This window comes from Eptatretus burgeri, chromosome 15 (assembly GCF_056783735.1).
Source record: "Eptatretus burgeri isolate ZD-2024b chromosome 15, Ebu_testis_v1, whole genome shotgun sequence".
Lineage (NCBI taxonomy): Eukaryota > Metazoa > Chordata > Myxini > Myxiniformes > Myxinidae > Eptatretus > Eptatretus burgeri.
In genome coordinates, this window is record NC_140975.1 from 35,839,668 (window position 1) to 35,854,662 (window position 14,995).

Sequence of the window (14,995 nt, forward strand, 5' to 3'; positions counted from 1 at the left end):
CTTTAACTACCCCGGGGCTTTCAAAAGCGCCTGTCGCTTTAACTATTGGTTCTACCAACCAAGATGCCCATCGCCTGTGATGGTGTCCTCACAAATTTGGGCCTTGCCCTCAAATTTTCCTTCGTGCCCTCGCACGGTTTAATGGCTGGGCAGCGTGGCTCACTTGGCAGGAACTACCCTCTGCCGAATCTCCAACCATGGCACCCCCGGGCCCTGAGGCTGTCTCCGAGCCTACCGGCTCCCTATGATCTGGGAAGTGCCCTCCCTGGCTACTCCCCCTCGACGCTTACTTGGCAGGCTGGCGCCACGGGCCCCTTTTCCCTGGGTGCCCACGACACTGCCCACGTGGCCATTGGCACTCCGGGTCCCGCTTCATGCGGGCCCACCCATGCCCACTACGCTATCCCGGCCCCTCCTGAATATTTGTGGAGTTCCTTCAAGACCACCATCCTTGATGTTGCCGGTGGATGTCTTGGAAGTGTCCGTTGGACGAAGACAAATTTTGTCTCTCAAAGAACACTGGATACCATTGACCAGAGTCGCAGGGCCAGCCTTTGTGGTGGAGCTGAGCTGTTCAGGGTGTTTAGGTGTAAAACTGCACATGTGCAGAGGATGGACAAGGAGGTCTTTGTGCGAGGAATTTGTGAGGGGGTTGTGCATCACTTGTCGTCAAGAGATTCTCGTCCTTCTTACAAGGGAATTCGCTCATTGCATTCCTCCAAGGACATCCCTCGGTGTACTGCAGTTAAAGCGTAGGATGGTGGGCTCTTGACAGAGAAGTCCGAAGTGAAGGTCCGCTGGGCAGGTTACTTTGAGCGGCTGTGCCAGGCTGATCCACCAACTGTTGAGTTGGATGTCAGTGGTGTTACTATCCCAATTGCTGACCCTCCAATCAACTGTGATCGACCTTTGTTTGTGGAAACACAGGCTGTGGTGAACCGGTTGAAAAGGGGTAAAGCTGGGATCTGTGGAATCCATGATGAACGTCTCAAGGCTGGTGGCAATGCTGGACTCATGTCGTTGCATGCATTTCTGTGCTCTGCTTGAACACAAGCATCATCCCAACTGACTGGAAGAGGGACCTTGTTGTTCCTCTCTGGAAAGGGAAGGGTGATCGCGAAGACTGCAACAACTACTGAGGGGTGACGCTTCTCTCAGTGCTGGGACTGAGAATTATACTCTGGTACTGAGAGTACTGAGAGTGCTGTGAGATGTGGTGATACCATCTCAGACTTATTTCCAGTTGTTACTGGAGTTTGTCAGGGGTGTGTACTGCCCCCCACACTTTTCAGCACTTTTATGAACTGGATTCTGGAGAGGATGTCAGAGAGATCAAGCAACGGTGCATCGTTTGGGAATGTCAAGATCTCTGAACTTCATTTCGCAGATGATGCAGTCATTTTTGCGGAGACTGGATATCATTTTGGGGGCCCTTGAGGTGCTGAATGAGGAATTGGATCTGTTGGGATTACGGGTTTCCTGGGTCAAAACTAAGATCCAGCCTTTCAATGACATCATGGATGCTGCTATCTTGTCTGCACCTGTTTGGGGTCAGGATGTTGAGGTTACATAGAGATTCACTTACATTGGCAGTGATATTCATGACTGCTGGCTGTGAGCCATAGGTCAGTCATGGGTTCACTGAATCATGGGGTGTAGTGCTGTCAGTACCTATGCGGGAGGACGAAAGTCCGAGTCTTCAGGTCCTTGGTGCTTTCACTCTTGCTCTACGGTTGTGAGACTTGGACTCTGACCAGGGTTCTGAGATTGAGATTTAATTCCTTTGGTTCCCGGTCTTTTTTGAGAATTATTGGAGATTGCTGGTCGGACTTTGTGTCCAACGAGCTGTTGCTGAGAGAGACGCAAATGAGATTTCTTTCCTGCATAGTCCCTGAGTTTCAGCTGCGGCTGTATGGACATGTGTCTCATTTTCCTGATGCTGATCCTGCTCACCAGATTCTCTCTGTGAGGGAGCTTCGTGAGTGGAGGCCAATGTGCTGACAACGTGCCTCATGGTTGCAGCAGATTGATCAGCATCTCAAGGAGATAGGGATGGGCCAGGCATCTCTCTGAGGGATGGCCAGATGGAGGCTCCTGGAGTACCGGCGGAAAGTGGATGCAGCGATGCGCTGCTCTGGCGAATGCTACCAAACCTGACCTGACCTGACCTATCCCCAACCTCCATGTCATGAAATTACTTGCATTTAACTCTTGATTCCTCTTGATGTTCCGCTCTGAGCATGTAGCTGTTGATGCTGCAATCTCAAGTTTGAATTTCATGCACTTTGTTGGTTTAGCTATTGTCTGCTAACATCCTTGTAATGTAGGTGAAAATGTCTCTTGATGTCCATATGCACAAGCTCCTCCATTAGTGTGTGATTGAAAGGACAAAAAAAAATCCTCTTTTATTGGAGTTCCAACAACCCACCTTGCAGTTTAACATTGTAGAAGTTGAATACGCAAGGTATCTTATGCATCATCCAACAGGTCGTCAAGCTACAGGGGTGAAAGATTTGTGCTCTTCTTTCCTTCCATATTTTATCTGCTTTTTGCACCATCAACCAACTCTTTCCTTTTCCACTTTCACAGGTCAAAGCTTCCTGCTCACGTCCACACCTGATTTTCTTTAATTGTGTCCATCCAATCTCAGTTGTCCCTTCACTTTTTCAAGGCTGCTCAAATAAATGTGTTCATTTGTCCAATTCGGAAATTGCTTCGGCGTCTCTGGAAGGTGTTTACAATGACGGATCATTGCTTGCCAAGCCAGCTATTCCTTATCAATCGTTTTGTTGGAGTGCTTCCTTGAGTGCTTTAGCCACATGGCGAGCGCTCTACAATATTCGCACTATCACTGAATACTGTATATCCATCCATTGGGACCATCCTCTGTGCAGAGCATTGGTGCTGCCGAAGCAGTCTCCTTGGCTATTGGACACAATCCTGGATGGGTCGCCACTCCGACACAGTATACCAGCATGCTGGCACTCATTTTTGCTGACCTCGGAAGGATGACAGGCAGAGTTAACCCCACCTGGTATAAATTCAACAGACGAGTGGGATTTGAACTCAGGATCCTAGGATCCCAAGCCCACCACACAAACCATTAAGCTAACACCAGGCATAATACTGTATATCGATTGACTTGAACAAAGTTTAGGAGCCACTTGTCTGCGTTGGCCACATGTTGTTCTGTGGTGCAACAGGCGGTGGCTGGCTCGCTGAAAATGTGAAATTTTATTTTACACGACATTTCCCCTTTTTGTATGATCTTCAATTATACATATAACCCATCACTTTGGCATAGATAAATGCAAATAAAATTAAATATTTCGTTTTTTTAAGTTTCTTCAACCATTTCGTGAAGTGCTTGCTGAAGCCACTTGGCATACATTCTTCAAGCTTCGATGGCGATACCACAGTTCGATGCCGGAGGTAGGAAGACAAAATAAATTGTATGATCACAATGAGTAAAAAATGTTTTCAGTTATTATGAAGTAGTGAATCGCCACATCACTGCAGGGAAGTCGGGAGGTACACATGCTTGCTCTCAGCTGTGTAGCCAGTGTTCGAATCCCGACCCAGCTATAAACTGTCATCCCGGTGTTTCACAGGCAGCATGATTCATCATTGTGTGTACCGTCCCTCGGATGGACGTTAAACTGAGTGTCGCATCTGCCAGAATCTGTCTCCCCTTCCTCTCTCCTCTCTCTCACCCCTCTGCCTCTCTCACCCCTACCTCCCCCCACCTCTCTCTCTATCTCTCTCTTTCACCCCTCCATTCTCCCCCCTTTTCTCTCCCTTCCCTCTCTCTCCACCCCCCATCTGTCTCCCCCCTCCCAATCTCTCTCCCCCTCCCCTCCCCCCCCTGTTGAGGGGACTGTCGCATATACGTATTTTATTCGGAGTGAGCCGACCAGAGGGGTGCAAAGGTTGTTGCATGTACGAGCATACAGACCTTTGCCAGGTAGATAGCGTGGGTTTTAAGTGCTCCCGCCCCGGCTCTCAAAGTACCCACCTCCGTTTTGGTGAGGGCGGTCATGAATCATGGACCAAGGTGTGAAGTTTTGTTCTCAAAGTTTTGTTCCGAGGGATCTTGAAGTTCGTCACTGAGCTGCGGATAGCTTCCAACTGCAGTTCGTTTGTAGTCATCTTCCCAGGGATATTTTTTTAAGATCTCCATGCGGGTCTTCTTCATCATTCCCATTGCTCCAATGATCACTGGTACAATTTCTAATCTCTTCAACTTGCAGGATTTTTTCACTTCATTTTTGACATCTTGATATTTGGTCATTTTCTTGATTTCTGTGTTGTTTAGGAAAAAATTGCTGGAGACTGAAACCTCAATTTGTGTGTTTTTTTTGGTCATTAAGCATAACATAAGCATAGCATATCATTCTCTTTGCTCACCCCACTTCCTCCCCTCACCTTTCTCATTTCTCTCTTACACCCCCACCCCCCCCCCTCCGCATGCCTCTCTTTCTCCCCCTCTCTCTCACCCCCTTCTTACACCCCCCCCCCACAGCGTATAGCAATGTTTGGTGAGTTGTCGTCTCCCCACCTTCCCCCTTCCTCACTCTTCCCCTTTCCTAACTCCCCCTTCTTCAACCCCTCATAGCTTTCCCTCTCTCCCTCCTTTCTCTATCTCTCCCTCTCCTCCCTCCTCTCTCTTTCTCCCTCCCCCCTCTCTCTCACTCCCTCTTTCTCTCCCCCACCCTTAATAACCCAATCAGCGAAGTGATGGGTTGTATTTGCTAGTTCTATAAATGACATACGATGCTGTAGAGTTGGTGGTATTTTATGCTCTTGTCACTTTGTCCCCATCATGACTTTCTCATTTGTGCTGATGTGCAGCAAACACGAGTGCCCGCAGCAATGAGTTTGCTGATCGTCATGGACTGCAACGGTATGAGTACGTGCTTCATCCTCGCACCACTGGTTTTGTTCATGTGGTGCAGCACCTGCGCTCCGGTATGTGCCCAGTGAGAGTATAGCAAGTGTGCAGTTGTGTAGCAGTCAGTACGTTACATTAGTATCACCACAGATATCGGAGCATGCATACTGGTAGAGCAATGATGTAGGTACGTGCACGCTCATGTGTTTTTTTATATATATACGACTGGCAAATACAATCCATTGATTCGCTGATGGGTATAATAAGTTGGGGGGGGAGTGTGAGGATGGAGAGAAGGGAAGAGGAGAGAGGGAAGGGAAGAGGAGAGAGGGAAGGGAATAGGAGGGAGGGAAGGAGGTAGAGGGAGGTAGAGGGGAGGGAGAGAGAGGGAGGGGTAGGGAGTGGGGAGGGAGAGTGAGACGAGATGGAGGGGAGAGGGGAGGGAAGAAGAGGGAGGAGAGGGAGGGAAAGAGAGGAGGAGGAAGAGAGAGAGAAAGAGAGGTGGAGTCAGAGAGAGGTGGGGGGAGAGAGGAGGAGGAGGGGAGAATTGGGGGGGATAGAGGGGGAGGGGAGGGGAGAAAGAGGGGAAAGGGGAGGGGGAGAAAGAGGGGAAAGAGAGAGGGAGAGGGAGAGAGAGAGAGAGAGGGGGAGGGAGAGAGAGAGAGGAGAAGAGAAGACAGAGGGGAGGGGTGAGAGAGGGAAGGGACGAGGGGTGGGGGCAGCAGCGCCTCACCAAATGTCTCTATACACTCTGGGAGGGTGGGGTGGGAGCGAGGAGGATGGGGGAGAGAGAAGGGTGGGGTGGGGAGCGAGGGTGGGTGGGGGAGCTAGGAAGGGGGTGAGCAAGAAAGGGGAGTGCAGGGGAGAGTGAGGTAGAGGAGTGGGGGGAGCGATGCCTCACCACATGTCGTTAAACACTCTGAGAAAAGGGGGTGCAAGGAGGGGGTGTGAGAGAGGAGGGAGGGGGAGCTCGGTGGGGTGGGAGAGTGAGGATGAGGAGGGAGAAAGGGTGGAGGAATGGGGGAGTCGGAAGAGCAAGGAAGTGGGGCGGGAGGGGTGTCAAAGATGATATGTTTTATATACACACACACACACACACACACACACACACACACACACACACACACACACACACACACACACACACACACACACACACACACACACACACACACACACACACACACACACACACACACCAATATACAGGTACTTACATCATAGATGCTTTCCTGGAAAACATCATTTAAATGGAACTTCAGAATTTTATTGATTTTTAAAGATGTATTAGAGGGGAAATGCATTCCTGACAGAAAAAAAGACAGAGTGGAAATTTTTCAAATTTGCTTTACTCACCCTTATCCATTTCTTCACTCACCCTCATCCTCCCGTTATGTTCATCGTTCATTCTTTCTTTTAATTCTATCTTTAATTGAATGTATTTTACCTTCCTAACTCCAGAGATTCGCCACAGGGAAACCAGGGTCAGCTTACTTCATGTTGATCCTGCTGGTTAATTATTTTTGCTGTACTCAATGAAACCAGCTTAAAGAAGCTGGTTAATTTTGACACATTCCTCAATCTTTTGTTCACTCATTATAATTCTCCAAACAGTTGAAAAAGATAATTTTAATGATTTAGAAATTTCATGTTTTCTTATGAATATATGGACAAATAGGGACCATAGCCTTTCTTGCTTTAAGTAAATACAGGGTGTCCCAAAAGTCTCCATACACAGGGAAAATTAACACTTTTAGCAAAATGTAACTTTATTTACAAAATGTTCTCTATGTGATTGCCATTTCTTTGTAAACACACACGAAGTCGTCTCTCCCACTCCTGGTGAACTCGTGTCAACACATCTGGCGTTATGCAAGTAATTCCACTTCGAATGCGTTCCTTTAAATGATCCATGTTCTGAATCTTGTCATGTGTATCGTGTGTGATGTGCTTGCCATGTTTCCTGTTAAAGTCGATTGCAACCTTGCGACGGCTTCCCGAACCAGCCATGAGAATGATTTCAATACATTCTTCTTTTGACAAAGGCATTCTTGAAGGGAATCTGAAAAAAGAAGATATAAGCTATGTTTGAAGAATTTCTGGAGACATTTTGCTGAAAGTGTTAATTTTCCCTATGTATGGAGACTTTTGGGACACCCTGTAGTTATGTAACATTAATTACGTAACACACCAGTACACAAACATTAAACAAAATACACCACACAACGCACCACACAAAGCAAGTCCCGGTGAGGGTCTGCAATTTCTGATTGCTCTTTTTCTTGTTATATTATCTGTATTATTTTGCTTAAAGCATGCACCTTAAGTAGGTGGCTTCATATCACATTTTGGTATGTAATAATTCAGCCTATATTGTTTTATTGCACATGCAGACTTATCTTTAGTTAACCCAGCTGTTATATAACACAATTACATTAAGAATTGCATTATTTTGTCTTGCATGCGGTGTGGCAGCTCTCACACTGATGTCTTATCGCTAAAACTGTCCTTCCCCCTCTCAAGAATCGCACCCATGTCCGAAGGAAGCTGTGCAGTTTGGCATTTCCTTCTCATGGTGCTAGGTGGATAGAGTTCCCCCTTGTGTCAATTCAGCATCTACACCGCTTGAAACATGTTTCTTGATGGACAGACGGATGGGCATACCGAATATTGAAGTTGCTACACCACTTAAAAATAGTGAAGATCACTGGACTATAGTATGTAGATCTGCAACCTCTATGGTATCCAACTGTTTTCTCTTGATTCAGAATATCGGATTCATTCTCAAGCACGAGCTTTCTTCCTTCATCTTGACACTGCTCGCAGGATGAAAATATAGTCTTCTGGCTTTCCGATATCAGGGCTGACCAGAAGGTCATTCTTGATACAAAATGCAGGAACCTACACTCGTATTCTGCCAATTTGTCAGGTCAGCACATACCGTCAATCTGAAACAAAGGGAAATATGTTAATCAAATTAACGTAGGGTCAGCATTGGACAGCAAGAATACAGAGGGAATAGCGATAATCTGTTTCATTTATCAATGAAAAGCTAAATTATATTTACTGGTGGGCACTCCTGCCCAGAGGGAGTACCCTTCTCGGCCCACCTATGATGGGCAATAATCTAGTTTCACATAAAATAGTCATAAAATAGAACTGGTTCACTACTTTGATCTAGTTTTCATATAAAATAGTCCAAAGCAAAATACGAAATAATTTAACGTACACTGAATATGTACACTGCAATACTCACATCCGGGGTCCAAGGTAATACATTGAAAGCATCACATACTCTGAATTTTCTTTCTTAAAACACTCTTTTTCAATAAATATTTGACATATTTTTGAAGCTTGTATTATAAAGATATTTTGGAACATATCCCAAACTAATCAAGATGGTATTAGCTCTGCCAGGTGGGCAATGGTTCAGAAGTGAGGTCAGGCTAGGCAGTTTGAATGTAGAATCAATGGGAGGGAGAGGAGTCAAAGTGGTGGAGTTTATGCAGAGAAGAAGGTTGGAAGTGTTGTGTGTGCAGGAGGCCAGACGGAAAGGAGACAGGGCAAGAAGGTTAGTAGGAGGATACAAGCTGTTGCACCTGGGTGTGAATTGAAGGAGTAATGGCGTGGGAATAATAATTTCAAAAGCAGGTGGTCAGAGTTAAGTGGAAAGATTGGAGGGATGGATAGTTATGGCATGGGTGGTGATAGAGGTAAATAGTGTGTGTTATGTCAGTGTATGGGCCACAAATGGGAAAGACAGGCGGAGAAGCAGGATTTCAGGGATGCACTGGAAAGGATGATAGGAATGGTTGAGCTGGAGGTGATGCTGTGCATTTCAGGGGACTTTACCGTATATGTTGGAGTAGTAAAAAAAAAAAAGTAGGGAGCCTGGTGAAGACGAATGTTTTAGTAAATTTGGTTGAGGAACAAGGAATAGAGAGGGTCAAGAGCTGGTGGCAAGGAATGGGATGGCCATAGCAGGTTCATTCTTTCAAAATGGGAAAGCCACAACATTGCCTATAGGAATGGATAACATAGAACAGAACTGGATTTGGTGGTGGTAAGGAAGTGACAGTTGTGGAGGGTTAAGGATTGTACAGCAGCATGTTACCACCCAGCACAAGCCTGTGGTGTTTGTGGTATGGATGGAGAAAAGAAGGGAGGTTAAGAGCAGGGGTTGGAAGATTATTTGGTGAGTGAAGTGTAGGGGAAACGTCATCATCGAGTGCAAGGAGAGGATGATGGCCAGGTATGATCAACTTAAGGAAGCAGGCCTACCTTTATAGTCTCGAGATGGTGGCACTGACAGAAAGACAACAACAAAGGCTGCAGGTTTGCGACAACAACTGGGTCAAGAGGATTGCGAAAGTGAACAGGGTGGGTAGAAGGAGGATGGATGAACAGAGGGAAGAGATTGGTATGCACATGAGCCCTGACGGTGAGATTGGTGAAATTCTGGCTGAGATGGGCTGGACACTTGGTGTGGATGGGAAGAGAGAGAGAATAGCAGAGAGCAGATAGGTTGAGGGAGCAAGGTAGGAGGAAAAGAGGTCGACCGTGGTTGAGATGGGAGGATTGTGTGAGGAGAGATATCAGTAAGGTATGGGTGGTTGGAGAGTGGATAGATTTGGCTGAGGACAGAGGGAGGTGGAGGAGTATATTGGTCAATGCAGGGCAGAAGCTTGGTGCCATCAGACCTCACCCATTACAAAGGGAAGAGGGGGAGGAGAAATATTTTAGAAGCTGACAATATTTAGTTTTTGTCATGGCAACTTGACTTGCGGCACTGAAATCTCGATACAATAATGTATGGTATCAAGTTCAATTGGAAACGGGCCAATTATTGTGATTATACATTACTGTTGCTCTGTTAACTTCAGTGGTTGTCTCGGCAGTCATTTTGCTTTGGGTGGTGTTAGAATGAACAATGCATGCTATAACTCTCTTTATTGCTTTCATATTATAATTTAAATAAAATATAACAGCTTAAACAACAAGCATATTGACAGTAAGGTCATTGTCTTCTATCTATTTTAACCCCACTTTCATCAAATTTTATAGCACGTCTGTTATGACGTCATGACTTGGTCTGTAACAATTTTCTGGACTTGCTGTCATCATGGATTTTGTTATTCCTGGAATCCTGATGGTTATTTTGATATATAGTGACCTTTTGGTAACTTTCAAGTTTGGTTAATAAAAATTTAAGAGTCTTATGGATTGCGCATCAGTCGAGTATCTTGCGTCAGAATGATTACTCGTCCAGGATTGTAACCCGAACCAAGAAACTGCTTCGGTAGAACCGACGTTCTGTACAGAGCAGGGTACATGATGATGGAATTCCTTCCTTCCATGCCATCCCTCAGCCCAATCCTTAATCAGCCTTCTGGCACTGCCTAGCAACCCAATGTTGTCAAGGTGACTGTGTTAGCAATACCAAATTGCTTTTTGCCAAGAAGAAAAGACATTGTGGAAGAGGAATGGATGGAAGATGGATATAGGCAGGCCAGTGCAAATGTAGTTAGAAAAGGGATTTGAATGTGTGACGAAATGTTCACGATTTACTCACACAATGTTCATCACTGTTGTTTCCCATGTTGAATGGAGACTCCGAAGAATGATGCCAAATCGCTGCTCTCGAATTTCGAAATAGTTGGTAATCAGGAATCACAGGCGTAATAAAGAGCCTAACTTGGTTCAGTCAGGTAGAATTTTTTTTTTTTTGGTATCGTTAATATCCTTGCTGAGTGGGTGTTGCATTGCTTCTTCTTTTTCTTTAATGGCCGCAATTATTCTCACGTTCTTGTGGGGTTTGGCGGGGGAAGCTTGACCCAGGTCTTTCACGAACCGGCTGGCCAGGCTTGACATTCGACTAAGGTTGGGACAATAATTTTGAATTTGTTCAAGGTGCTGACTCAACTCCTCTTTGCGAAGGACACCGTGGGATCTTTAACATCCACCAACTAGTGCCGGCAGATGGGACGTCTAGTTTGGCGTCTATCCGAGGGATGGCACACACATTGATGAATCACCCTGTGAAACACCAGGATGACAGTTTACAGCTGAGTTGAGATTCAAACCCAGGCTAGACAGATTAGAGTCGAGTGTGCGTACCTCTCAGCCATCCTGCCAGCCCCAAGCTTTTGGTATTAAAAGTACTAATTAAATCCTATATCATTGGATCCAGCTCCCTGATCTACCCCTTTTCCCTTCCTTCCTTCCTTCCCCCAGAATCTTTTCTTCCTTCCCAATTCTTGTATACTTGATGTTAGTATCCCAGTTACATAACTTATCTTTTTGTTTTGTTTTGTTCTCGGGTTTGGATTTTCACAGATGTTCCAAATTGTAATCTATTGTGTGAATGACTAAATGGGGATATGAATGGAGAATATTTTCCCATGTTTTGTATTCCATGTATAAACTCACTTTGGGGTTTCCGAGCATCTACACAGATTATTTTCCCTTATGTTACAAAACCAGCACTGTCATCATATATATAATCAGACAATACCTGTACAATGACGGTAAAGACCATTTGCTTTTGAAGTTATCAAATGTTGCCAATTTTTTTTCTGTCGTGTTGCAATGCATTTATACGAAATGTAAATGCTTATCCTCCTCTGTGTAATGTGGTCGACCCTGTTTCAGATGCGATTGCCATTTGTGATTTTTAGTTTTTTTTATCCTGTTTCCTGGTAGCTGGAACTTTGGATTGCATCCACGATGTGACCCTCGCCTACCCAAATAAGCCTCCACAGACGGAACTCGACCTTCTTGGCGGGCTCTTTCCTCAAGAGATCCACTTCCTGGTGCGACGGTATGCAGTTGCAGCACTGCCTTATGAATCTGTGGCACTCACCACCTGGTGTCAGAATCGCTGGCAAGAGAAAGAAGCTGCCCTGCAGCGCTTCTACACCCATGGTGTCTTCTCACCACCGCCTTCCACTGCAGTGCCACCTTGCAAGTCAGAGCGGCGTGTGCACCTCGTCTTGTGGTTCTCATTGCTTTACTGGGGAGTATTCGTGGCCTTAGTCGTGCCAGTCCTTCTCTGGCATTCGGTGCTCGCACGATGGTTTTTTCTGATCATCTCAGTCTTCTTTACTATTCAGCCTCTTATTGGTGAGGGCCTACAACAACTGGAAATCTCTTGGTACAGGCGTTGGACACGTCAGCCAAAGAAGGAATGCGTAAAGTTGGAGTAACAACTACATACGTTTGGTTGCCAAAGCATCTTCAAAGTCTCTTTAACTCCACCCAAAGGCCAGTAGTGGGATGAAAATGGGCTGATGAGTGGTGTTCGAAATCGTGACCATAAACACAGTGAAATTGCTTCTACATTGGGTTTTGGATGGCAGTTAGTTTTAAACGATGCACTGTCTTGCACTTGCTTGAAACTTTCAAATGTGAAATGGCAATTTTTGTTATAACACATCCACTTGTCATTTTGAGCTTTCTCTATCTACTGACAAGGGATGGTAATGTCATAAATAAGGAGATTGTGGGAATTGTGTGGCCCAGTGAGACCACCATCATGGCTGCCACGGTTTTTCTTCTAACTGGGAAGGTCAGTGTGTGATTTCAGAAGGCCAGCATTTTGAGTAACCACAACGTTTCTGACTTTTGGTCATAACTCCAGCCATCAGTTACATGATGAGCGTTGTAACTTTTAGCCTCCCATGGATTTGAAACCTGTTGTTTGACTCAACCTCCACCTCCGTACATCGGATTGCTACCTTGATTTGCTATCAAAAGTCGAGGCGATGAATTCACCATTTATCCACGTGTTGATTTTATTGTTCATGTGAAATATTTACTGCCATAAATGTGATTTGTTAATTTCTTTCTTTTTCAGTTTTGCTCAAGGATTTGTGTGTGAATAAATTCACGTGTCTTCATTTATCAAATGCTCTCTTGCTTTGATATGGCTATTATAGGGACTGTTGGATAGTTAATGTTGATAACATATGTCAAAGCTTTATTGATTGACAAGCTGCAAGCTTATCAAAAATTATGTCGGTGGAAATATGAATATAATTAATGATTATTAACACCTCTTTCAGAAATGTCACCTGTTGTGTACCTAAACAAGGGTGTGGCCTTGCTCCACCACCATGATAATTGCAATTCCACTCCGTTTCCTGGCAGTTTGTTCAAGTTTAATAACCTTTCCTCATGCCAAACACCTTGGTACAAGTGTTTTTGGAGGGTTATCTGCTCCAGACTGGTAAAGGTGTGACTTGCCTGAAAAAAAAAATCACCTGTGGCCTGTAAAAGAATGTCTGCCATGCTTAGCTTGTTGGGAGGCCGCAATGTTCCTGCCAGAGAGAACTGTTATCGCCCTTTTAGTGGTGGATTTATCTGCCAAAATCATTAGCTCTATTTGATGTAAAACCTCTAGGTTTTGCCAAAGTTTTTCATCATTGTGGAGAATTTTGAAGAATCTGCCAGCTGTGTGTACTCGATTCCCATTGGTGTGGCATTCCCTGGCTCGTCAGCTATCCTCGAGGATGTGTCAGAAGGGAGCTGGGGGGAGGAAATCGATTTTAATATCACTGGAAGGAGTACAGTCACCTTTTCCTCAATTTGGATGTTTTTCTTTACTGTGACAAACAATGTACACTATTACGGTAACCATATATACAAGCACTTGGAGAGTACAAATTGTGTTATGTCCTCAAGTTTTGTGTTGTGTAATGAAATGGAATCAAGTTTCTATATTATGATCCCTGGAAAAATCATAGAATATCCCACAATTATTGCAATCCTTTATTTGTATAAATCAGAGAGAGAGAATAGAATGAGAGAGAACGAGAGGAGGAGAGAGAGAGAATGAGAGAGAGGAGAGAGAGAGAGAACGAGAGAGAAGAGACAGAGAGGGAGAGAGAGGAGAGAGAGAGGGAAAATGAGAGAGAGAACAAGTCAAATTTCCCAAGCTTGGGATTGCAACCACTCTATGTCATGCTCTTGTCTGTGATACTGTGTCCTCAGGATGCGCGTCATGGTGTTGGCATGAATGGTGACATGAAATGGGAATGACGTCATATATTGTTTGGTGTTCCTTTCAAAAACTCCAACATGGTGAACAAGGTTGAATGTCACCTTGCGCTCTCATATTTTGCACTTTTACCATCGGAATACATGGAGAACAGTCCTTACTTTTTCCCTCCAGGAGAATACAGGTAAAGTATTATAAACATTGTATTTGGCAACAATGTATCTTCGCTGTTCAGGAGATGACAGGTAAAGTGTTATAAACATTGTATTTGAACAACAATGTATCTTACCTATTCAGGAGATTACAGGTATAGTGTTATAAGCATTCTATTTGAACAATAATGTATCTTACCTGGTGAGGAGATTACAGGTATAGTGTTATAAACATTGCATTTGAACAGTAATGTATCTTACCTGTTCAGGAGATTACAGGTAAAGATGTGATAAACATTGCATTTGAACAATAATATATCTTACATGTTCAGGAGATTACAGGTAAAGTGTTATAAGCATTTTATTTGAACAATAATGTATCTTCGCTGTTCAGGAGATTACAGGTAAAGTGTTGTAAACATTATATTTGAACAATAATGTATCTTACCTGGTGAGGAGATTACAGGTATCGTGTTATAAACATTGCATTTGAACAGTAATGTATCTTACCTGTTCAGGAGATTACAGGTAAAGGTGTGATAAACATTGCATTTGAACAGTAATGTATCTTACCTGTTCAGGAGATTACAGGTAAAGTGTTATAAGCATTCTATTTGAACAATAATGTATCTTCGCTGTTCAGGAGATTACAGGTAAAGTGTTGTAAACATTATATTTGAACAATAATGTATCTTACCTGGTGAGGAGATTACAGGTATCGTGTTATAAACATTGCATTTGAACAGTAATGTATCTTTCCTGTTCAGGAGATTACAGGTAAAGTGTTATAAGCATTCTATTTGAACAATAATGTATCTTACCTGTTCAGGAGATTACTGGTAAAGTGTTATAAACATTGTATTTGAACAACTAGCGAAGCAACGTTACCCGCCCTACGGGCGGGGCATCAATCGGGAGGCCCAGGAGTCCCAGGATTACGCACCCAAAATCGTA

At 44.4% G+C, this 14,995-nt stretch overlaps 1 protein-coding gene across 5 annotated transcripts in view; it reads left to right on the top strand.

Annotated features, from left to right (window-relative positions):
* The window catches only part of LCLAT1 (lysocardiolipin acyltransferase 1), a 59,290-nt gene extending 46,492 nt beyond the window's left edge, over positions 1 to 12,798 (top strand). For all 5 annotated transcript variants that reach the window (XM_085857583.1, XM_085857578.1, XM_085857579.1 and 2 more), the window contains 2 exons: positions 4,852 to 4,968; positions 11,594 to 12,798. In XM_085857583.1, coding sequence (XP_085713709.1) covers positions 4,852 to 4,968; positions 11,594 to 12,096 — 620 coding nt within the window. In that variant the 3' untranslated portion in view covers positions 12,097 to 12,798. The remainder of the gene's footprint in view (positions 1 to 4,851; positions 4,969 to 11,593) is intronic.
* The last annotated feature ends 2,197 nt before the right edge of the window (positions 12,799 to 14,995 follow it).